The sequence below is a fragment of the Oryctolagus cuniculus genome, chromosome 21 (genome assembly GCF_964237555.1).
Source record: "Oryctolagus cuniculus chromosome 21, mOryCun1.1, whole genome shotgun sequence".
NCBI classification, from domain to species: domain Eukaryota; kingdom Metazoa; phylum Chordata; class Mammalia; order Lagomorpha; family Leporidae; genus Oryctolagus; species Oryctolagus cuniculus.
The window spans coordinates 24,738,708-24,761,978 of record NC_091452.1 but is presented as its reverse complement, the minus strand read 5'-3'; the positions used below and the strand labels follow the sequence as shown (position 1 = coordinate 24,761,978).

Genomic DNA, 23,271 nt, shown 5'->3' with positions numbered 1-23,271 from the left:
TTTGGTTGGGGTAGGGGAGGTGGAGGGAGGGAATCGAGGGTGTCTATGTGCCTTCCGCGGGTTTACAGTCTGTGCCACACTGGAGCAAAAAAAAAAAAAAACTAAAAAAAAAAAAAAACCTAAAAAACTGACATGAGCCGGATAGAAAGTGCCACATCTGTCTTTGACGCCTGCTGCCTCAGACGTAGCATTAGTCAAAGTGAAAGACAACAGCATGCTCATCTAAGGCTAGGGCCAGACAGGATTGAAGGAGCCACATTCCCGCACCGGCTCTGAATGGTCCTGGTCCGATTCCGCCCGTGCCTGTCTCCAGTGCCCTGGCTGTGTGGACAGGACGGGTCTCGCCTCAGCAACCCTTCCCTCCCCAGGACGGGGCTTCTCAGACACTAGATGCTTCTTCCTTTTGTTTACGGAAGTGGGAGGAGTTGTGTACTCTCAGGGAGCGTAAACCAGCCCTGTTGGCCAGCTCCCTTGCCAGTGTAGATGAGGCGGTGGTGTCATCCGGCCAGTGAAACGTGAGGTGGCATAGCTGTGGAATCACCAGCGTGACAGAGACGCAGCTTCAAGTTTGCCTGTCACAGGCGTGGCCCTGGACACAGCCTGGGGCAGTGATTTGGAACGTTGGCATCTAGGACTGCAGGAGAGAGACACCTGGGCTCCTTCCTTGTCCAGAAGGTGGTGGGGAGAAGCTGCTCTGAGGCCAGCCCTGCCTGTCCTTGAATTCTTGGTCCGCACCCTGGCTGGGGTGCCTCCGCTGCTAGGAAGTTAAGGAGGCACCCTGCTCCAAACTCCCGTAACTTCCCTAAAGTTGATCATCGCCTTCTAGCCAGGCTTGGCCAGACCTGTCTTATCCAGTTTTGCCACCGGCCTGGCCACCTGCAGCGCCGTCAGTTGTCCTCGGAGCCTGTGGTCGCTGAGCATGGTGGGAAACACAGGTGAGCCGCTGGCGTGCCACCCGCCCAGAGCCAGAGGAGTTCTGCACAGTTTGAGGATGGGCTGGGAAGTGAGAGCTGGTTACAGCTCAGCTCCAGCTCACATCTGCAGATGGAGTTCTGAGTTCCCCGTCTGGGAAAGGGAGCAGAAGTCTCAGGTGCGCTCAGGGTTCTGCCCGTCAGCTTGTTGACTGAAGCTTTCCACTTTGCTTTCGTTTGCTTGTTTTGTGTCTTTCAGTGTCTAGCTTATATTAGCCTCCCCCGACTCCTTTGGGCCTCATCTCCCGTTAGTTTGAATGTACCTCATCACCTGTTAGAGCAGATTGTGTCCGCTTCGTCTTACTGACCTTGCCGCTGAGGGAGGTGCAGTGGGAAGACGGGTAGCGTTTGCCTTACTCGGAGCCGGGAGAGCTCAGAAACGTATGCTGTGAATCCCAAAACCCAGCGCTCCTCCAAGAGCTGTGAAAATCATGATACCTTGTCACACTTTTGCCTGAAAGGGTCTTTTTGCCCGGGTGCCAGAGCCAACCTAACGTCAATTCCAGATCCCCCAGCCCAGCCCGGCTCTGGGCACGCTGCTCCGCCCGTGGCTCGTTCCCCACCCACCGGAGGCCTGCGGCGGCACGTCTGAGGCTGCAGGGCAGCCTCCAGCAGCACGCAGCTGGGGCTCTGTCTCCAGGCCGGGAGTCCGCCTCCCGACCAGCACCGTGTTTCTGAAGGTCCGTGGGAGGCCAGCTTTTAGGCAGCGATACTTTCCTCCTGGGGGGAATCGGGAAGTATGCAGTTGGTGCTTTCTTTAATTCCTTTGTTTGTGTACGCATTTCCCCTGGTATCATGGAAAGGACCTCTCAGATAACCACATCGTGGGTGGCTGTATCCAAAGTATAAATAATTGGCCGGAGGTATGGAGCACCCCTCCCTGATTTCTCCTAAGGAGGGGCTCCTTGCCGGAGCTGAACGTCTGCATGTGAGAAGCTGGCTCGGGGAGAGAGACTTAATTCTCCCAGAATCCTGGTCCCGTGTCTTCACCTGGCCACACACTGAGCAGCAAAAAGCGATTTTGACTGTGAAGTGGGGATCCCCAAGTGTGCAGCCTGCCGTCTGGCACTGCAGCCTTCACACCTGAAGCCTGTTAACTGTGTGTCTCCACAAGCCCCTCTCTGGTGCTGAATTGGACCTGCATTCTTGGTGAGAGGCCTCAGTGTCTCTCTCGGGCCAGCCTGGGCCAGTAAATAGCTGCCTGACGTGTTCATATGATCATGGTCAAAAGTTCAGTGAAATTTGTACATTTTTGGTAACATTGGCATACATGATACCCCTGCAGTTCCTTTTCTTTTTGGTAGTTTGTGATTCTAAAATGCTCACTGTTATGTGTGTTAATTTATGAAAATAAAAAAACTTTTTTTTTTGAAAACCTTTCAAATAACTCTCTGGGCTATTTTATTGTTACGGGTTGGTAATAGGTTAAAATTTGCCTGTCATGTTGTGAAGTTTTTTTTTTTAATAGTCATTCCACAGTTATGTATCACATCAAATGTTAATTAATGTGCTCACCATCTTCTGAAGCTTGTCTTGTGTTCACAACATGTAGAGTGGATGAACATTGGTGCAGTGGTCAAGATGCCACTCGGGATGCCTAACACCTTAGATCAGAGGGCCTGGGGCCAGGCCCCAGCTCCGCTTCTGACTGCAGCTTCCTGCCAGTGCACACCCTGGTAGGCAGTGGTGATGGCTCAAGTCCTTGGGGCCCCTGCCAGCCACGTGGGAGACATGGATGGAGTTCTGGGCTTTGGCTTGGTCCTGACCCAGCCCTGGCTATTGTGGGCATTTGAGGAATAAACCAGTGGATGGAAGATGTGTTTGTCTCTACCACTCCGCCTTTTAAATAAATATTTTTTAAAAGTCCTTTCTGGGACTGGCCCAGCAGATGAAGCTGCCATCTACAATGCGAGCATCCCATAATGGGTGCCTGTTCAAGTCCTGGCTGCTCCCTGCTAATGCATCTGGGAAAGCAGTGGAAGGTGGCCCAAGTCCTTGGGCCCCTGCCACCCAGTAGGAGACCTGGATGGAGCTCCTGACTTTGGCCTGGCCCAGCCCTGGCTGTTGCAGCCATTTGGAGAGAGAGCCAGTGGATGGGAAATCTCTGTAACTCTGACTTTAGTCTTTAGAAAAAACTGATCTCTATGGTGTCATGCCCTCTTCCAGTGATGGAGAGCTCACTTCTGCAGTTCTGGGACTTCTCCTTACACTGTTATCTTTTAAATTATTTATTTGAAAGGTGGAGAGATCATCCATCCACTAGTTCGTTCCCCCAAATGGCCGTGGCAGCCAGGCCGAAGGCAGGAGCCAAGAACTCCATCCAGGTCTCCCGTGTGGGTGGCAGGAACCCAATATTTGACCATCACCTGCCACCTCCCAGGTGCATGAGCAGGAAGCTGGAGCAGCGGCAGAAGCAGAACACCGTCCCAAGCACTCTTGACACAGGATGTGGGCGTTCCAAGCAGGGGACACGCCACAACACCCATCCCCCAGGGACTTTTTAATGGTGTTCTAGAAAATCCCCAATTCTTCAACTTGCGGGGTGATTAGCTGACTTTCCTGCCCTCTTTCTCAAACCTCCCAGGTCTCCTTCCTTATCAGTAACTCATAGCTTTGTCTAGTGGCTCCTGAGGAGGCAGATGGTGTTTGAGCAGAGCTTCCCCAAACAGCCCAGGCGTGCACCGCACCCACCTTGTGACAGGTGCGCTTGGTGTCCACTGTGCAGCACCTCTGTTTTGCAGCAGGCCTGAGGCCAGCAGTTCCCACCTGGCTCACTCAGTCACTACCGTTCGGTACCCGGCTCAGGCCGCCGTGTGCTTTGTAGCACCTTCTAGCACTCCCCACACGCAAAGTTACTCAGAAAGTCATGGAGGTGGAGCTGGAAGATGAATTTAATTTCGGTGCAAAAGCCCCATTATTGAAATCCATGCATGCAAGGATGTCAGTCACTGCGTGAAAGCTCCTTGCGGTCAGGAACTGTTCCCCCCCCACACAAACAACCCCCCCCCCCAGGCACCCAGAACATTACATCACTGCCACTCACCACAATAACTTACCTTTCGGTCAACGATAATCCCATGAGAAATCCTATCAGAATGTAGCACACACAGTCGTGGATGGTGCCTACACGATTGTGTTCTTGGTCTGGATTTGCTGTGCTTTTTAGAGTGTGTTCACAAAGAAAGGTTACAGCAAAACTGCTCCATCGGCCCCTATACATCTCACTTTGATGGTTTCTTGATTGCATCAAGGCTGTGTCGAGGGCTTGGCCTATACCATCTAGGCCTGGGACTGTTCACACAATCGCCCAACAAGCAATGCCCAGAGTTCATTCAGGATGCTGGCTGGATGGCACCGCTCAGTAAACACTTGGTGAGGCTGTGAGTTGCTGCACACACCTGCCCAAATTCTCATCACCTGGCCAGCTCTTTGAGTATCTCAAGACCCCTTAGTTCCTCTCCCCTCTGCAGCCATTGCTCAAGGGACCTATTGGCAACTGCTCAGACACTGATGTTGGAACCTGGCCCATTCAGCACAGGTCCAGATGCAGCCATACCCGTGACACCCTCTGAAATTCTGATTGGCTGCAGCCCATCACCAGTGGTGATGGCGATCGGGGTCACCCATACAGCTGATGTGCCTGGGAAGTAGCAGCTGATGATTCAAGTGTTCAGGTCGCTGCCAGCCACATAGGAGGCCTAGATGGAGCTCCTGGCTCCCGGCTCCTGACCCAGTGCTGGGCTGTTGTGACCATTTGGGGAATGAACCAGCGGATGGAAGGTCAGCCTTTCATCCTGCTTTCCCTCTGTCACTCTGCCTTTCAAATAAATTTTTTCTTCAAAAAAAACTCTCATGACCTCTCCCTTAAAATACAAAATTTGAACAAGAGGGATCTACCCACAGGCACTCTTGTTCCAACTTTACACTGCAGCCAGAAACCCCATCCTGGTCTCCCGTGTGAGTGGCAGGGGCCCCATCTTCCTCTGCCTTCCCAGGCGCATCAGCAGGGAGTTGAATTGGAAGTGGAATGTGTCTTGGGATCTAAAATGGGTTTTGTTGATGGCATGTATTGGTTTCCTATTGCTTCTGTATTACCACAAACTTAGTGGCTTTAAAGCACCTGACTTTATCCTCTTATATACTAATCTTTTTAAATTATTTATTTAGTTGAAAGTCAGATTTTACACAGAGAAGGAGAGGCAGAAAGAGAGAAAGAGAGGTCTTCCATCTGCTGGTTCAGTCCTAAGTTGGCCGCAACGGCAGAGTTGGACTGATCTGAAGCCAGGAGCCAGAAGCCTCCTCTGGATCTCCCACACAGGTGCAGGAGCCCAAGGACTTGGGCCATCTTCCACTGCTTTCCCAGGCCATAGCAGATCCAGAGAGCTGGATCAGAAGTGGAGCAGCCAGGACTTGAACCAGCGCCCATATGGGATGCCAGCACTGCAGGCAGTGGTTTTACCCACTACGCCACAGCACTGGCCCCTAGAATCCTTTTTTTTTTTTTTTTTTTAAGATTTATTTATTTATCTATTTATTTATTTAAAAGAGTTGCACAGAGAGAGGAGAAGGAGAGAGAGGTCTTCAGTCCGATGGTTCACTCCCCAGTTGGTCACAACCTCTGAAGCTATGCCAAACAGGAGCCAGGAGCTTCTTCTTGGTCTCCCATGCGGATGCAGGGGCCCAAGGACTAGGTCCATCTTCTGCTGCTTTCCCAGGCCACAACAGAGAGCTGGATTGGAAGTGGAGCAGCTGAGCTTTGAACTGGCGCCCATATGGGATGCCGGTACTTCCGGCCAGGGTGTTAACTCACTGCCCCACAGCGCCAGAGCAAGGCCAACTTCTGGAAGCCAAAAGGGACAACCTGTTTCCTTGTTCTTCTCAACTTCTGGCCGATTGTGTTCCTTTGTGACCCATGCCTGACACCACTTCAACCTGTTGCTTCAGTTGCCACATCACCATCTCCATCTCGCCCACTTGGATTCCCTGCCTTCCTGGTGATGACTTGGGGCTCACCCAGACAACACAGAATAATCTTGTTTTGGCCAGTGCCGCGGCTCCCTAGGCTAATCCTCCACCTAGCGGCGCCGGCACACCGGGTTCTAGTCCCGGTTGCCCCTCTTCCAGGCCAGCTCTCTGCTGTGGCCAGGGAGTGCAGTGGAGGATGGCCCAGGTGCTTGGGCCCTGCACCCCATGGGAGACCAGGAAAAGCACCTGGCTCCTGGCTCCTGCCATCGGATCAGCGTGGTGCGCCGGCCGCAGCGCTCCGGCCGCGGCGGCCATTGGAGGGTGAACCAACGGCAAAGGAAGACCTTTCTCTCTGTCTCTCTCTCTCACTGTCCACTCTGCCTGTCCAAAAAAAAAAAAAAAAAAAAAGAATCTTGTTTTAGGATCCTAAACTTCATGACATCTGAAAAGTCCCCTTCACCTTAGAAGATACCATTCAGGGCCTCGCAGTTAAGGTACTGGTTAAGGAGTCCCTGGGTTTGAGTCCCAACTCAAGCTCCTGACCCCAGCTTCCTGTTAATGCAGACTCTGGGACGCGGTGGTGATGGCTCAAGGAATTGAGCTCCTGCCACCCACATGAGAAACCTTGCTTGCATTCTTAGTGCCTGGCTTAGGCCTGGCCCAGCCCCAGCCACTGTGAGCATTTGCAGAGTAAGCCAGTGGATGGGTGTGGCTGGAGTTGGGGTTCAGCAGTTTAAGCCACCGCTCATGATGCTGGTCTTGGTTTGAGGTCCAGCTGCTCCAGTTCCAGTTCAGCTCCCTGCTGATGCACCTGAGAAGGCATCAGAAGATGGCTTCTGGCCGGCGCCGCGGCTCACTAGGCTAATCCTCTGCCTTGCAGCGCCGGCACACCGGGTTCTAGTCCCGGTCGGGGCACCGGATTCTGTCCCGGTTACCCCTCTTCCAGGCCAGCTCTCTGCTGTGGCCCGGGAGTGCAGTGGAGGATGGCCCAAGTGCTTAGGCCCTGCCCTCCATGGGAGACCAGGAGAAGCACCTGGCTGCTGCCTTCGGATCAGCATGGTGTGCCGGCCGCGGCGGCCATTGGAGGGTGAACCAACGGCAAAAGCAAGACCTTTCTCTCTGTCTCTCTCTCACTGTCCACTCTGCCTGTCAAAAAAAAAAAAAAAAAAAAAAAAAAGATGGCTTCTTGCCACCCATGTGGTCGATCAGGAATGAAGTTCCTGGCTCCTGGCCTTGACCTGGCCCAGCCCTGACTCTTGTGGCCATTTGGGTAGTGAACCAGCAGATGGAAATTACAAACAAAAAATGGCTTTATGCAGGCCTTTGCATTGCCCTGTGTAAAAGATATTTGTTTATTTGAAAGACAGTTCCAGACAGAGGTAGAGCCAGAGAGAGGTCTTCCATTCCGCTGGTTCACTCCCCAAATGACCGCAATGGCCAGAGCTGAGCTGAACCGAAGCCAGGAGCCAGGAGCTTCTTGCGGGTTTCCCATGCAGGTGCAGGGGACCAAGCACTTGGGCCAACTTCTGCTGCTTTCTCAGGCCACAGCTCTCACAGAGAGCTGGATCAGAAGTGGAGCAGCCAGGACTCGAACCAGCGCCCATATGGGATGCTGGTGCTGCAGGCTGGGGCTTTAACCTGCTGAGCCACAGCGCCAGCCCCATAGGGGTGCTCTTTATTTCTTCATGTGGATTCGAGTTACTCTGTCCGGTCTTTAGCCTGAGTATTCCCTTCAGTATCTACGACATGGCAGGTTTACTGACAAAATTCCCTCAATTTTTGTTTATCTTCAACATCTTAATTTCTTCATTAAAAAAAAAAAGTATGGAGCTGGTGCTGTGGCGTAAGCAGGGTAAGCTGCCACCTGAAACACTGGCACCCCAGGTGGGCACTGGTTCAAGTCCTGGCTGCTCCACTTCTGATCCAACTCCCTGCTAATGTGCCTGGGGAAGCAGCGGAAGAGAACCTATATCTTCTATCTCTTCATCTCTGTTTGTAACTCTGCCTCTCAAATAAATAAATAAATCTTTGGGGGGGGGCAGTGCTGTGATGAGGTAAGTTAATTCTTTGCGGTGCCAGCATCCAATATGGGCACCAGTTCAAGTCCCCACTACACCTCTTCCGACCCAACTCTCTGCTATGGCTTGGGAAAGCAGTAGAAGATGGCCCAAGTGCTTGGGCCCCTGCACCCATGTGGGAGACCCAGAAGAAGCTCCTGGCTCCTGGTTTCAGACCAGCCCAGCTCTGGCTGTTGCTGCCACTTTGGGAATGAACCAGCGGATGGAAGATCCCCCTCCCCCATAACTATTCCTTTCAAATAAATAAATACATCTTTTAAAATAATTTCAGTTCATCTGCCAGTTTTTTCAAATTGTCCCAAATCTCCCCAAAGGAACCTGCCTATAAGTGGACCCTCACAGTTCAAACCCTTGTTGTTCAAGATAACAGCCTTTATACCAACGTTGTCAAGAAACATAATTTTTAATTTTTTTTTAATGGAAGAAAAATGTTATCCACCAAGGCAAAAGTGCCTAGGGCCTAGGAAGTATCCACACTGTCACCACCACCCACACAGCAAAATTGTTTTTGGAAATTGAAAGCTCAAGTCACAAATCCTAGGCTCATTCTGCCACCTAGTGGCAGTAAAGCACCTGCAGGAAAAATGTAATACCCCATCAGCTGTTGAGAACTTGGCTCCTGCCAGGTGCTTTGAAATTATGCTGCGTTGCTTCCTCATGATTCCTCATGCATTAAGCAATCTCCTGAGGCACAGATAAGTCACCAAGGATCAAAATGGTTAAGTTACTCTACCAAAGTGTGGTAACTAGTTAGTTCCCGGGGCAAGGAACACAAAGGAGCTTGATTTCTGGATTTTCCATTGTTGAGATGGGAGGCTCGGATGGGTGAGAATTATAATAATGGTCCACATTTTATAGTTTGGAGACAAGGCAGAACATTTGGAAAGTTTTCAGGATTCAGCACCTTTTATGCTGTCCACATTTTTTTTTTTCAGAGCCAGAGACTGCTTAGGGAAGCGTGAACATTTTTTTCCTCTTATTAAAAAAAAATTATTTTGGGACTGGCACTGTGGCACAGTGTGCTAATCCTCTGCCAGCAATGCCAGCATCCCACATGGGCACAAGTCCGAATCCTGGCTGCTCCTCTTTTTATCCAGCTCTCTGCTATGTCCTAGGAACACAGTAGAAGATGGCCCAAGCACTTGGGCCCAGGGGCACCTGCATGGGAGATCCGAAGAGGCTCCTGGCTTCGGATTGGTGCAGCTCCGGCCATTGCAGCCATCTGGGGAGTGAACTATCGAATGGAAGACATCTCTCTGTCTCTGCTTCTCCTTCTCTCTCTAATTCTGCCTTTTAAATAAATAAATAAATAAATATTTTTTAAGGTTTATTCATTTATTTGAAAGGCAGAGTTACAGAGAGGCAGAGGCAGAGAGAGAGTCTTCTATTCACTGGTTCACTCCCCAGATGGCTGCAATGGCCTGAGCTGGGCTGATCCGAAGCCAGGAGCTTCTTCTGGGTCTCCCACATGGGTGCAGGGGCCCAAGGACTTGGGCCATCTTCTGCTACTTTCCTAGGCCATAGCAGAGAGCTGGATCAGAAGTGGAATAGCCGGGACTCAAACTGGCGGCCATATGGGATGCTGGCACTGCAGGTGGCGGCTTTTACCCGCCAAGCCACAGTGCCCACCCCATAAATAAATCTTAAAAAAAAAAAAAAACAACAACAACAACAAAAAACTGAACTGAAAAATGACCATAGGATTTGAAAGGACATCTCTCCACAGGAAATATGCAAATATTTCCAAGTTGCACGTGAAAAGATGTTCGGTATCATAGATCATCAGAGAAATGCCAATCAAGAGTACAATGAGTTACTTTTTCACACCCATAAGGATTAAGTTACCAGATCCTGGCTTGGGTCTGGGTTGTGAGCATTTGAGGAATGAGCTGGCGGATGGGGCCACTGTGTCTAATAAATAAATAAATTAATTAATAAAATGAGGACAAAATCTCTGGCTCTTTAGTGAGTGCTCATTGGGATGAACCAGCTGATAAAAGTTCTCTCTGTGTCTCTCCCCCTCTTTCTGTAGCTCTGCCTTTCAAAATAAAACTTTAAAAACATATTAAAAATAAAAAAACCCATGGTCAACAAATATATCAAAAAAACATTCTCAACACTAGCCATCAGGGAAATACAAATCAGAAAACCCACTATCACACACACACACACACACACACACACACACACACACACACACATATATAAAGCATCAGACACTGTTGAGAACTGGTTTTCTCCTTAAAACCAAAGACCCGAACCTCGACAGGAGCAAGCACCTCCCATCGGGCACCTAGTTTGAGGACGAAGTCGCTTCTTTAGGAACCCGAAATGGCTTGCCTCTGGGTCCCCTGGCAGCCCAGCTGTGGGTAGTTAAGATGACATGACGCCAGGTGTGCAAAGCGCCCACGACAGAGCCTGGCACTTCATAAACGGTAGCGGAGTCGTTGAAAGCTTCAGCGGCCCCACCTGTATGAGCCCTGAGCGACTAGGGCTTTTGATACGACATTCTCGGACCTTGGGTCGCTGCGACTTTCCAGGCATATGCGGAAAGAGGACTATTAGCGCCGCTCTCAGGGTTAGCGGAGCAGGTGCTCTAACCGTCCACACCTGTCTGCGGCTGAGTGCAGGGGGCGGAGTTCAGTCAACCACGCCCCCAGCCTTTAGCGTTCCTCATTGGCCCCGTGAGGGAGTGTGTGACGTCATACGCGTGCGCCTGGCATTAAAGGGGGGCGTGGTCCGCCGAGAAAGGAGACAAGATGGCGGCGTCCGTGGGTCGCCGCGGTCTGTGCTTACTGCGGAACAGGTACAGCCATGCGGGGAGATTGCTTCGGAGGCGGGGGGCGACCTGAGCCAAGCGGGAGTCGGGGGAGAGGAGTCGTTTCTCTGTCATGGGCTCGCCCTCTAGCTCCGGAGCAGGTGCAATTGCTGCCGCGGAAGACGGTCTGGATTTACTTAGCGTGTGGCCGAACCGCTCTGACTTTATTCTTTTTAGATAGCTGGGGTTGCCCAAGAGATAAAAAAAAAAGAAAAACGAAAAACCAGACGGAATAGGTTGCCCGCTTGTCACCGGAGTCAAGTCGGGTTGAACGCCCTTTCCTCAGATTTTGCGTTCTGTAAGAGGCGGCGCGTGTGGGAAGAGTTCTGGGCTGGGACTCAGGCGATTTTCGCCTCGGGCTCGTCGTCTAGGGTTTACATTAGGTCATTGCAAAATAGAATGCTACGGGTTGGGGACTTGGTTACCCTGGTGACCCTCAGCTCTTGAGTTTTTCGGAGTGGAAGAGACCTGTGGAGTCTTCCAAATCCAGCTCTTTTTGGAGTTGACCAGATAACAGGGCACAGAGACCCAGAGAGGTCGTAGCAGAGCCCCGAGTCCTACGAAGGGATCTGACGCTTCGTGCACGGACCGGAGGGTCGTTATTCTGGGAGGAGTAGCTTGGGAGCATCCGGACTCTCTGGTAGCTGCGACTGATTCGGGGCTTGGTGGCATTTCAAAGAGCTGTGGTTAGAGAGGCACGCCGTGCTTGTGCGATTCTGGCAGGGCTTGTTTTGCCAGTGTAGACCTACGCCTGTGCTGTGTCGGGAGATATAGCTTTGGGGGGCTCGAAGGGCTCTGGTTTGGGACTAAAAGGGAACAAAAGCCATCATTGGCCTCTGTTAGCACTGGAGTGGGGTTAGCTATTAGGATTTGGACAGGAAGCTGGACGTGACTTTCAGTGTGACCGCCAGGTGTGCTGTTTATTAATCATCGAAAATGTGTCAGGAGTTGGCAGAACTAAGAAAAAAAAATGACACTCCTAAAATAGTTTTTTAAAAAAATGATGATGAAGAGGATGTACCTTACTCAGCCATCATTTAAAAAGGGAAAGAAGGAAAAAGCCATGTGTTCATTCCAGCGTAGGTGGACAAGACTGAATTTAGGTGCAGTGGGTGGGTTGAGGATTTGGGTTTAATAAGAACAACTCTGAGTTTTCAGCGGTATTGTATATGAAGATAGAAACTGTACCATACATAAAAAAAAAGATAACATTTCTATGAGTTTTAAGTGAAGTAGTGTCTGTGAGATATGTAAATGAAAGCCTTGTATTTCAGAGAAGTCGTCCAATAACTAGGTGGTATGTGATGGATGATAGAGAATGCAACATTTGGGGGTATGTTTCCCAAACTCGTTTGATAAGAATGGGCTGGGAGGTTTATTAGAAATAGGTCCCCAGGTAGGTCCCCCTCCCCCTGCTAACTCAGGTTCCGTAGGTCCAGATTGAGTCCCTCGCATCTGGCATCTGTCCCGGTGCCCCCACGTGATTCTTAGGTTCAGGTGAGTACGAACAGTAGTGCCTAGCAGTGGTTACTTCTGCAAGGCTTCCTTTCAGAAGTGTTTAGTGCATCCCTACCACTGCAAAACACACTGCCAGGGACAATGGAGAGGGAGAGGGAGAGTGGAGAAATGAAGAATTTAAAAGTGTGTTTGAGCTTTCCAAGGGTGGTGAGCAAGTCTGCGGATGCCTTCCTGGGAGCAGGAGCTGTCATATCCCCTGCTCTGTTCCCTTTTGTGTGGTAACCAATAAAGGCCATTCGTACTGCAAATAAAATTAAAAAAAAAAAAAAAAAAGCATGTTTAAAATACTTGTGGGGCTGACGTTGTGGTGTAGTAGGTTAAGCTTCTGCCTGCAATACCAGCATCCCTAATGGGCGCCAGTTCAAGTCCCCACTGTTCCACTTCTGATCCAGCTTCCTGCTAATGTGCTTGAGAAAGCATCGGAGGATGGCCCAAGTGCTTGGGTCCGTACACCAGTGTGGGAAACCCAGAAGCAGCTCCTGGCTTCAGCCTGGCCCATTGTGGCCATTTGAGGAGTTAACCAGTGGATGGAAGACCTCTCTCTGTCTCTCTGTAACTCTGCCTTTCAAATAAATCTTAAAAACAAGCAAACAAAAAAGCAACCCTTGTATTCAAGGAAGTTTACAGTTTTTTAGGAGAGAGAGGAAACACTTTACTGAGTATTCTGATACAAGGTAGGGCATGGACTAAAGCCTTCAAGAGGTCTGCCCATTGCAATTTTTTTTTTTTTTTTTTTTTAGACAGGCAGAGTGGACAGTGAGAGAGAGAGACAGAGAGAAAGGTCTTCCTTTGCCATTGGTTCATCCTCCAATGGCCGCCGCGGCCGGCACACTGCGCTGATCCAAAGGCAGGAGCCAGGTGCTTCTCCTGGTCTCCCATGGGGTGCAGGGCCCAAGCACCTGGGCCATCCTCCACTGCACTCCCGGGCCACAGCAGAGAGCTGGCCTGGAAGAGGGGCAACCGGGACAGAATCCGGCGCTCCGACCGGGACTAGAACCTGGTATGCCGGCGCTGCAAGGCGGAGGATTAGCCTATTGAGCCACGGTGCCGGCTGCCCATTGCATTTTAAAACTTTCAAGGCTTTAGAAAGCTGGAGAGATGTAAGGACTGCAGTTAAAACGTTACCATCAGGCATGATGTTAAAAATCTTACACCCATGATGCTGTGAAGACGGACCAGGCAGGGTGGACACTGGGCATAGGCAGTGGACCTGGCCATTGCAGCGTGCACTGGCTGGGTGTCAGTCCTGTTTCTGTTCACAACAGTAATATGTAAATGAGGTTCCCGTGATATGTAAATGAGACACAGTAATATGTAAATGGGCTAAGGGTTTTATATGATCGTCCTACTCCTACTAATGAGATAGGTCTTGTTTTTACAAGCAGAGAAAGGGAGGCTTAGAATCAACAACTTCCTAAGGTCACACAGTGATACTCCTAAATGGCAGAGCTGGGATTTGAGCCCCCTGGTCAGACCTGAGTGCTCAGTCGCGGGTTTTAATGGCCTGCTTGTTGGAGGCCCGGGTGTCCCGTGGAATCCACCCACTCCTCTCTCAGAGCCTCTGTTTCACTGCTGAGATTGAAGTCCAGTGAAAAATCAGACAAACCCCTACACTGATCAGTTCACTTAGTGAGTCAATGAGTGCCTACAGAATCCGTTTATTTCAGGGGGTGAGAAGAGCTATGAAGAAAAACGAAAGCCAGGGAATTAAGAGTTAGGAGGGTGTTCAAGATGGGCAAGTCTCAGGCGTGTGGGAGTCAGGGGATAAAGCCACACTGGGAGGGGAGCATTTGAGCAGAGAACCGAGCAGTGTGGGGGTGAGCCACACAGGAGAGGGGTTTGCCCCAAGGAGCAGTTGCTGAGTGTGGGGGCGCAGAAGGTTGCTGCCTGTGGCGGGAACCGGGCATGGCAAGAGGGGAGAGCGGGAGAAGGTGGCACAGCTGAGAGGAGAGGTCTGCAGGGAGGACCGTCTGGTTGCCTCTTCTGTTTGAGAAGAGGTCGCTGTGGCTGTTCTGTGGTGGCCAGGCCAGAGAGGGCCGAGAGTGGAAGCAGGGAGCGCAGGCTGAGAGGTCAGATGGCTTGGGCTAGGGGGAGAGTAGTGGCCGTGATGGAAGTAGGCAGATGAGGGGCTATTTTAAAGGTGGAGTTTTCAGGCCTTGCCAGTGGATGAGTACCATAAGTGGGAAAGAAAGGACTCAAGGTTGAGTCCTAGAGTTTTGACCTGAGCAGCTGGGCGAATGGTATGCTTTTTTCCAACATTGTGAATAAGCCATAATGTTGCTACTGTAACAGGCCCCAGCAGCTCCCCAGTAGAACTGATACAGCAGAAGTTTGTTTCTTACTGTGGTAAAGCCCCTAGTTGGTGGGACAGCTGTTCTCCAAGCAGTTTTTCAGGGATGCAGTCTCCTGGTATCTCCCTCCCTCCCTCCCTCCCTCCCTTTTCTTCTTCTTCTTTTTTTTATATTTAATTTATTTGAAAGGCAGAATTACAGAGAGAGAGAGAGAGAGAGAGAGAGAAAGAGATTGATTTTCCATCTCCCAATGACCCTGATGGCCAAGGCTGGGCCAGGTGGAAACCAGGAGCCAGGAGCTTCTTCCGGGTTTCTGACATGGATGCAGGGGTCCAAGCACCCGGGCTGTCTTTCACTGCTTTCCCAGGTGCATTAGCAGGTGGGTGGCTCAGAAGTGGAGCAGCTGGGACTTGAAGCGGCACCCATATGGGATGCTGGCATCACAAGCAGCAGCTTAACCTGTTACCCCACAATGCCTGCCCCTCCTCTGGCATCTTTAGTACGTATCTTCCCAAGGTCTGCATGTTGTGTCTGCATCAAGCAGGCTGAAGGTAGATGCCTGGGAGGCCTGAATGGTCCTCACTTTCCCTTGGTTACAACTCAGTCCCTTGGCCACACCTTGCCACAGGAGAGGCTGGGAAGCGTAGTCTAGTTAGTGTTCGGAGGAGAAAGTGGACATGGTTAACATGTAGCTTGTCAGCGGGCGCCGCGGCTCACTAGGCTAATCCTCTGCCTGTGGCGCCAGCACCCTGGGTTCTAGCCCTGGTCAGGGCGCCAGATTCTGTCCCGGTTGCTCCTCTTCCAGGCCAGCTCTCTGCTGTGGCCCGGGAGTGCAGTGGAGGATGGCCCAAGTGCTTGGGCCCTGCACCCATGTGGGAGACCAGGAGAAGCACCTGGCTCCTGCCATCGGATCAGCGCGGTGCACCAGCCACAGCAGCCATTGGGGGGTGAACCAATGAAAAAGACCTTTCTCTCTGTCTCTCTCTCTCTCACTGTCCACTCTGCCTGTCAAAAACAAACAAACAAAAAAAACATGTAGCTTGTCTCTGCCACAGAGAATTTGGAGAGGAGCAGGTTGGAGGTGAGTTAAAGATAAGAAGTTCTGCCGGCGCCGCGGCTCACCAGGCTAATCCTCCGCCTTGCGGCGCCGGCACACCGGGTTCTAGTCCCGGTCGGGGCGCCGGATTCTGTCCCGGTTGCCCCTCTTCCAGGCCAGCTCTCTGCTGTGGCCAGGGAGTGCAGTGGAGGATGGCCCAGGTGCTTGGGCCCTGCACCCCATGGGAGACCAGGAAAAGCACCTGGCTCCTGGCTCCTGCCATCGGATCAGCGCGGTGCGCCGGCCGCAGCGCGCCGGCCGCGGCAGCCATTGGAGGGTGAACCAACGGCAAAGGAAGACCTTTCTCTCAGTCTCTCTCTCTCACTGTCCACTCTGCCTGTCAAAAATTAAAAAAAAAAAAAAAAAAAAAAAAAAACTGTTTTGAACCATCAGTTTGAGATGATTCTAAGTGGGGGTGTTGGGGAGCTGCATCCGGGGGTCTCTGGAGGAGCACTGTGGGAATAATTGGTATTTCACTCTGCAAAGCCTTGAGACTGGATGAGTGTCTTGTGAGACTGTGTATAAGTAAGAGGTGAGGTCTGAACCCTGCACAGGGCAACATTTGGAAGTCAGGAAGCCCAGGAGAACCCACAAGGGAGGCTGAGGAGAGATCGCAGAGGTGGGAGGAAAAATCATGGTCCCAGAAGCCAAGTGAGGAATGTGTGAGCAGCTGTGTCTTGTGGCCAAGAGGTCGAGTAGGATGAACCCCAGGATGTGTGCCTTGGTGTTGGTGACCTTGACAAGAGGTGACAGGTGAAGGAAAAACACCTGGCTAAGTGGAGTTGGAGAGAATGGAGGTGAGGCAGTGGAGACAGTGAATACAAAGCTCTTTGTAGGAGCTGGTGATGAAACAGAGCAGCAAAAGGGGTGGAAAGGAGCCGGCGCTGTGTCACCACGGGTTAAACTGCCATCTGCAGTGTTGGCATCCCGTATGGGCACCGGTTCAAGTCGGCTGCTCCACTTCCAATCCAGCTCCTTGCTAATGCACCTGAGAAAGCAGCAGATGGCCCAAGTGCTTGGGCCCCTGCCACCCACATGGGAGACCTGGTTGAAGTTCCTGGCTTTGGCCTGGCCCAACCCCGACCATAGGGAGTGAACCAGAGGATGGAAGCTATGTCTTTCTCTGTCTCTGTCTCTCTCTCTCTCTGTAACTCTGCCTTTCAAATAAATAAAATAAATCTTAAAAAAAAAAAAAAAGCGCGTGGAAACTGGGAAGGACACGAGGTAGCCGGTGAATCTGTGAGAAGGAGGAATTACCGCATTTATGTGAAAGTAGGGGTGGTCCTGTAACAAGGAACTAGCTGACGTGTGTTCCAGGAGCTGGGGCTGCAGTGTGTACAGTAAAGCCGAACGAGTGCTCTGTTCTGAGCGGGGCTCCAGAGGGGAGGGTGGACGTGCAAACAGATCACCTGTGCCCCGCATCCCGTGATGGCGGATAAATGATGATCTCCCATTCGTCCTTCCCCAGCCAAACCTCATTAAGCCTCCTGGAGCCATTCTTTCGGTTAGGGAGTTCAGCATGCATCCTGGAACTCGTAGCAGCAATGTACAAAACACAGCAATTTGCCCTTTCGCCAGTTTTACACTTCCTGTGCTAAAGAATGAGAAAGCAGGGTTTTAGGCTGTTTTGTAGTGGGAGTATCCAGTGTAGGAGATGAGCCTTGTCAGTTGTGTTAAAAGCTGTGCATGCATTGGACCTTCAGGGGTAAATGCTTCTCTCCCTACACACTTTGGTCACCTGTAGGAGAATCCAGTTCATCATATTAGCCACATTGGTCCTGTGCTGTGAGGGTCTTTTTTTTTTTTTTTAAGATTGATTTATTTATTTGAAAGGCAGAGTTACAGACAAGAGATCTTCCATGTGCTGAAAGATCTCAAATGACCACAATGGCTGGGGTTGAGCCAGGCTGAGCCTGGAACTCCATCCTGGTCTCCCATGAGTGGCAGGGCCCAAGCACTGGGGCCATCCTCCACTGCCTTCTCAGGCACATTAGCAGGGAGCTGGATCGGAAGTGGAGCTATAGGAACATGCGCCAGCATCCATATGGGACAGTGGCACTGCAGGCAGTGGCTTTACCCATTATGCCACAGATTCTAAGGAGGATCTTTTTAAGTCAAAAAAATTTCACGTAAAAATAAAGTGCCTAAATCTGATGATGTTTATAGGCTGTCTGTACAAGACAAAATAAATATTCCTGACAATATTATTTAGCATGAAAGTCATAAATAATGATTGCTTTTCACAAAAATATAAGTTTAGGCATTTAATAATAGAATTAATTCTTACATCTACTTTTAAAAATTAATTATTTGAAAGGCAGAGTTACAGAGAGGCAGAGAAAGAGGTCTTCCATCTGCTAGTTCACTCCCCAAATGGCCACAACAGCCGCAGCTGGGCTAATCCGAAGCCAGGAGCCAGGAGCTTCTTCCAGGTTTCCCACATGGGTTACAGGGGCCCAAGGACTTGGGCCATCTTCCACTGCTTTCCCAGGCCATAGCAGAAAGCTGGATTGGAAGTGGAGCAGCTGGGACTCAAACCAGCACCCATATGCCAACACTTCAGGTGGCAGCTTTACCCACTATGCCACGGCGTTGGCCGCCTTACTTCTATATAAAGCTCCAAGGAGAAGAAAAATATTCATTGACAAGGATATAGGTCCATGACTTTAGATTTCAGATCGCTATCTGGGAAAACTGAAGAGCTGCCTGAGCTGAAAGTGCTCTTAAGAGGAGATCCAGTGTTAACTGAAAATGCGCAGGTGGGTCACTGGCTGGCCTAGTCGTTTATTGCCATGGGGGCTGTGTCAGATTTCTACAGGTGAAGATAAAATGAAGAGAAGCAAACTGAATCTGAGCTAAAGCTACAAAAATAATTGGCAATTTTTTTTTCTTAGAATCCCTGAAACTTTATCTCCCTGTGGAAGTAGCTTCTGTGGCAAAGCATCCACAAAAGATGATTCCCCAAATTCTTTTTTTTTTTTTTTTTTTTTTTTGACAGGCAGAGTGGACAGTGAGAGAGAGAGACAGAGAGAGAAAGGTCTTCCTTTGCCGCTGGTTCACCCTCCAATGGCCGCCGCTGCAGCCGGCGCACCGCGCTGATCCTGGCAGGAGCCAGGATCCAGGTGCTTTTCCTGGTCTCCCATGGGGTGCAGGGCCCAAGCACCTGGGCCATCCTCCACTGCACTCCCTGGCCATAGCAGAGAGCTGGCCTGGAAGAGGGGCAACCAGGACAGAATCCGGCGCCCCAACCGGGACTAGAACCCGGTGTGCCGGCGCCGCAAGGTGGAGGATTAGCCTATTGAGCCACGGCGCCGGCTCATGATTCCCCAAATTCTAAACCAGTTGAGCCAGTCAGACCTAAAGTGGATAGAATAGCACAACATGGTCCCCTCTCTCCCAGTACAGACGTTTAAAATGTTAAAATTTCAGCCACGTGAACTAAAAGGAGTCTTCAAAAAGTTCGTGTATAGCAGGCATTATGAAAATACTACTCATGGATTTCAAAATTCTTTTGTACCAAAATAAACTTACCTTTTCATTTGATTTTTTTTCACAAACCTTTTGAAGTACCCTTTAATTAGATCCCTAACGAGTAGGGTCCAGATGTTTACAGATCTGTGCACGCTCTCTTGTGCTGCAGGCCCTTAGCTTTGTGTAGGAGTGCTGGTTCTACTGCTTGCTGTAGTCTTGTGCTTAATTAAGAAGTAAACCCCTTTTGTTTTGTGAAATCATGTCAGACTTACAGAAAGTTAAAAGAACAACACATAGAATTCCCAAATGCTCTTTATCCAAGATCCTCAAATGGCAGTCATATTTGCTCTGTCATTTTCTTTCTCTGTGTGTATCCATATTTTTTGCCCCTGTAGCCCTTGAGAGCAGCTTGTAGACTTGATAACCTTTTTACCTTTGAATAGTTAAGTCTCTTTCCTACAAGGACATTTTCTTACGTAACCAAAGTACAAGTGTCACAACCAGGAAATTAACATTGATAATGATATAGTGAGTCTATAAACTGTATGTTATATGCAGAACCTATAAACCGTACCCAAAATTTTGCCAGTTGACCCACTGATTTTACTTCCAAGAAAAATACTTATGGATTTGTTTTTGCTTGATTATAGTGTCCAAAGCATTGCTTTGAGCCATTTCCTGCAGCCCTTTCAGAAGCTGCCTCCTCAAGCCTTTCGCACAGGTAAGGAGCAATTAGAGGTCAGGCCTCAGTTGTTTCATCTGTAAATTGGGATAAACATAGGGTGTTGTTAAATTAAAGGAAATAGTACACACAGCATATCGCTAAAGCATTGGCTGGCATTATCTCACCATGTTTTTGCCAGCTGCACAGTACTTCATGCTGTCTGGTGTTATACGATTAAGTTGTTCTAGTCTTTTTTCTATTCCAGACAGTTCTGTAGTAACATCTTTATGCATCTTCAATATTAACTTAACGAGGTGAAATTGCTGACTAAGGTTTGTGTATTTCACTTTTGGTGTTCAGCTCAAACTGCTTCTGAAAAGGGCTTAAACTCACAGGAATAGAAATTACTTGTAGGTGTATCAGTTCTCCCTTCAGCCCTGTGGACTGTGAAATTTTCAGTCTTTTAAGAAGCCATTGGAACCGCTACAAAGATGTATGCTTATTATCAAAATAGCCTTTTGAGTCTGTCATTCTCAAAGCTATTTTTTTATTGCCCAGTGAGACTGACTACCTTGGGGATAAAATGAGGTGGTTCATGAGAAGAACAGCAGAAAGCTTCTTACCAGTGTGATAGTTAACAAGAACGTCTGGTGTTGCTTATCTGACGAGGAATTCCATGCTGGAGCACGTGGGAGTCACGGGAACGGTAGAGGGAGAGTCTCAGAAGTTAAGCTCTGATCTTGCATCTTAGGAAGGCAGCCATGTGCTTTTATAAAGTGATGAGCCTAGGGACCAGGCATTGTGCGCAGCAGGGTAAGCCTTCCTTTGAAATGCCTGCATCTCATGGGCTTCTGGATCGAGTCCCGGCTCTGCTTCTGATCCAGCTTCCGGCTGGTGGCAGCAGGTGATGATGACCCAAGTCCTTGGGTCCCTTCCATCCTTGTGGGAGACCCAGCTGGAGTTCCTGGCTCCTGGCTTCAGCCTGGCCCAGCTCTGGCTCTTTCAGATATTTGAGGAATGAGCCAACAGATGGAATCTCTCTCTTTCTCTCCTTCCTTCCCTTTCTGTTGCTCTGCCTTTCAAATAAATAAATGTCTTTAAAATGAAAAAGTAATAAACTCAGTGTAGGAATAGTTAACAAGGGTTCATGGGGATAATTAGAGAATGGAAGAGGTTAATGACACTTGCTCTCGCTTACTTGAAAACAAATGAAACACCTCAACAACCCAAGCACGGTGACGTGAGGAGCAAGCTTCCCTCCTGCTGGAAGTCAAAGGCAGCAAGAGTGTGCCCTCTGGTTTTACACAGGCCACTGATCGTTTAGCTCTAGCTGCCTTTTTTCTTTTAAACAGGGTACATTTAAGATATACAGCATGATGTTTTAATATACTTACCTTGATACACATATACAAGGGTACTTCAAAAAGTTCATGGAAAATGGAATTAAAGGACAAGTTTATTTTGGTACGCAAAAACTTTGAAAGCATACCTAGTTTTTCATAATGTGCGTTTTCCATGAATTTCTTGACCTCTCATATGCATGAATTTCAAATTTTTTTGGTATCAAAATAAACATACCTTTTTCTTTTTAAAATTTTGAGGGGTATGCGGCTGGTGCCATAGTATAGCAGGTAAAGCTGCTGCCTACGGCGCCGACATCTCATATGGGTGCTGTTTCGACTCCTGTTTGCTCCACTTCCGATCCATCTCCCTGCTAATGCACCTGGGAGAGCAGCGGAAGATGGCCCAAGTACCCACATGGTTGAGCCCCTGCACCCACATGGTTAGACCTAGATGGAGCTCCATGCTCCTGGCTTCGGCCTGGCCCAGCCCTGGCCGTTGCGGCCATCTGGGAAGTGAACCAGCGAATGGAAGATCTCTCTGTCTCTCCCTCTCTCTGTAACTCTGCCTTTCAAATAAATAAAATAAATCCTAAAAAAAAAAATTGTTTTGAGGGGTAGATATTGGGGCACTTCAAGTTAAGCCACCATTGGAATGTGCACATTCCATGTTGGAATCCTGATTCAAGTCCCGATTCTTCCACATCCAGTCCAGCTTCTTGTTGTGTGCCTGGGAAGGCAGCAGCCCACGTGCTGGGTTCCTGCCACCTATGTATGAATTCCTGGCTCCTGGCTTTGGCCTGGCCTGAGTGAACCAGCAAGATGGAAGATTCTTTCTCTGTCAATGTGTGTGTGTGTGTGGGGGGGGTGTCTCCATCTCCTCTCTCTGTCACTGCCTTTAAAATAAATAATTAAATTTCAGAGTTTTATTGGAGAGGGAGAGAGCATGAGTGTGTCCTGTTCTCCTGCTGGTTCTTTCTCTAGATGCCTCTGACAGCTGCACCTGGGGCTGGTGCTGGGCCAGGAGTGGTATTCAGGTCTCCCATGTGAGTGGCAGGGACCCAATTGCTTGCACTGTTGCCGCTGCTCCCCAGGGTCTGTGTTATCAGGAAGCTGGGATGAGGAGCTGGAGGCAGGAATCAAACCCAGACACTCCAGTGTAGGATGTAGGTGTCCTGTCTCTGCTAGTCTGAGTATATGCCCTGAGTCACCCTTTTAAGTGTACAGTTCGGTGATATTTAGTATTTTCAGAGCTGTGCAAACATCACCACTAAGTTTACAACATACTTATTCCCTCCTTACCCCCAGCCTCTGGGCAACCGCTAACCTGCTTACATCTCTGTGGACTTGTGTATTCTGGGTGCTTCATTTGCAATCATACAATATGCAGGCTTTTGTGGCTTGTGCTTTTTAAAACTTACTTTCTTGAAACACAGAGTAACAGAGAGGGGTGAGGGAGGGAGGGAGGGAGAGAGAGAGAGCTGTCTTCCATCCTCTGGTTCACTCCCCAAATGACTGCAACAGCTGGAGATGGGCCAATCTGCAGCCAAAGAGAGAGAGGGAGAAAGAGAGAGAGCTATCTTCCATCCACTGGTTCACTCCCCAAATGGCTGCAATGGCCAGGGCTGGGCCAGGCCAAAGCTAGGAGCCAGGAGCTTCATCCAGGTCTCCCATGTGGGTACAGGGGCCCAGGGACTTGGGCCATCTTCTGCTGCTTTCCCAGGCGCATTAGCAGGGGAGCTGGACACAAACAAGTGCCTCTATGGCAAGCCAGTGCTACAGGCCACAGCTTAACCTGCTGCGCCATAGAGCCAGCCCCTTGGGATGTCTTTTTATTGTTGAGTTGTAAAGGCTTTTGAGATACTGCCTTTCAGAAGACCAGGGCCTGGTCAGAATTGGGTGGATTGTTAGAGCAAGCTCACAGAGCCCTGGGTGAAAAATGAGTACCGGGTTCCAAGTCCAGGACCCGTGGGTGGCCCACTGGGTAGCTTCTTGACTTCTCTGTGGTTCCACGTTTCCTGTCTAATTCTGTGCCTCTGGTGGCATTTGGGGTGCACTT

At 49.8% G+C, this 23,271-nt stretch overlaps 1 protein-coding gene across 5 annotated transcripts in view; it reads left to right on the top strand.

Annotated features, from left to right (window-relative positions):
- Nucleotides 1-10,681: 10,681 nt before the first annotated feature.
- PISD (phosphatidylserine decarboxylase) overlaps nucleotides 10,682-23,271 on the top strand; it is a 42,192-nt gene continuing 29,602 nt past the window's right edge. For 2 of the 5 annotated variants that reach the window (XM_017349587.3, XM_070065844.1), the window contains exons 1-2: nucleotides 10,744-10,820; nucleotides 19,859-19,929. Coding sequence is in view for 1 of the 5 variants with exons in the window: in XM_017349586.3 (XP_017205075.2) it covers nucleotides 10,774-10,820; nucleotides 19,859-19,929 (118 nt within the window). In the remaining 4 variants the exon portion in view is untranslated. Of the gene's footprint in view, nucleotides 10,821-19,858; nucleotides 19,930-23,271 lie in introns of all 5 variants that reach the window. The other 3 variants (XM_017349586.3, XM_017349588.3, XM_070065845.1) reach the window with 3 other exon arrangements.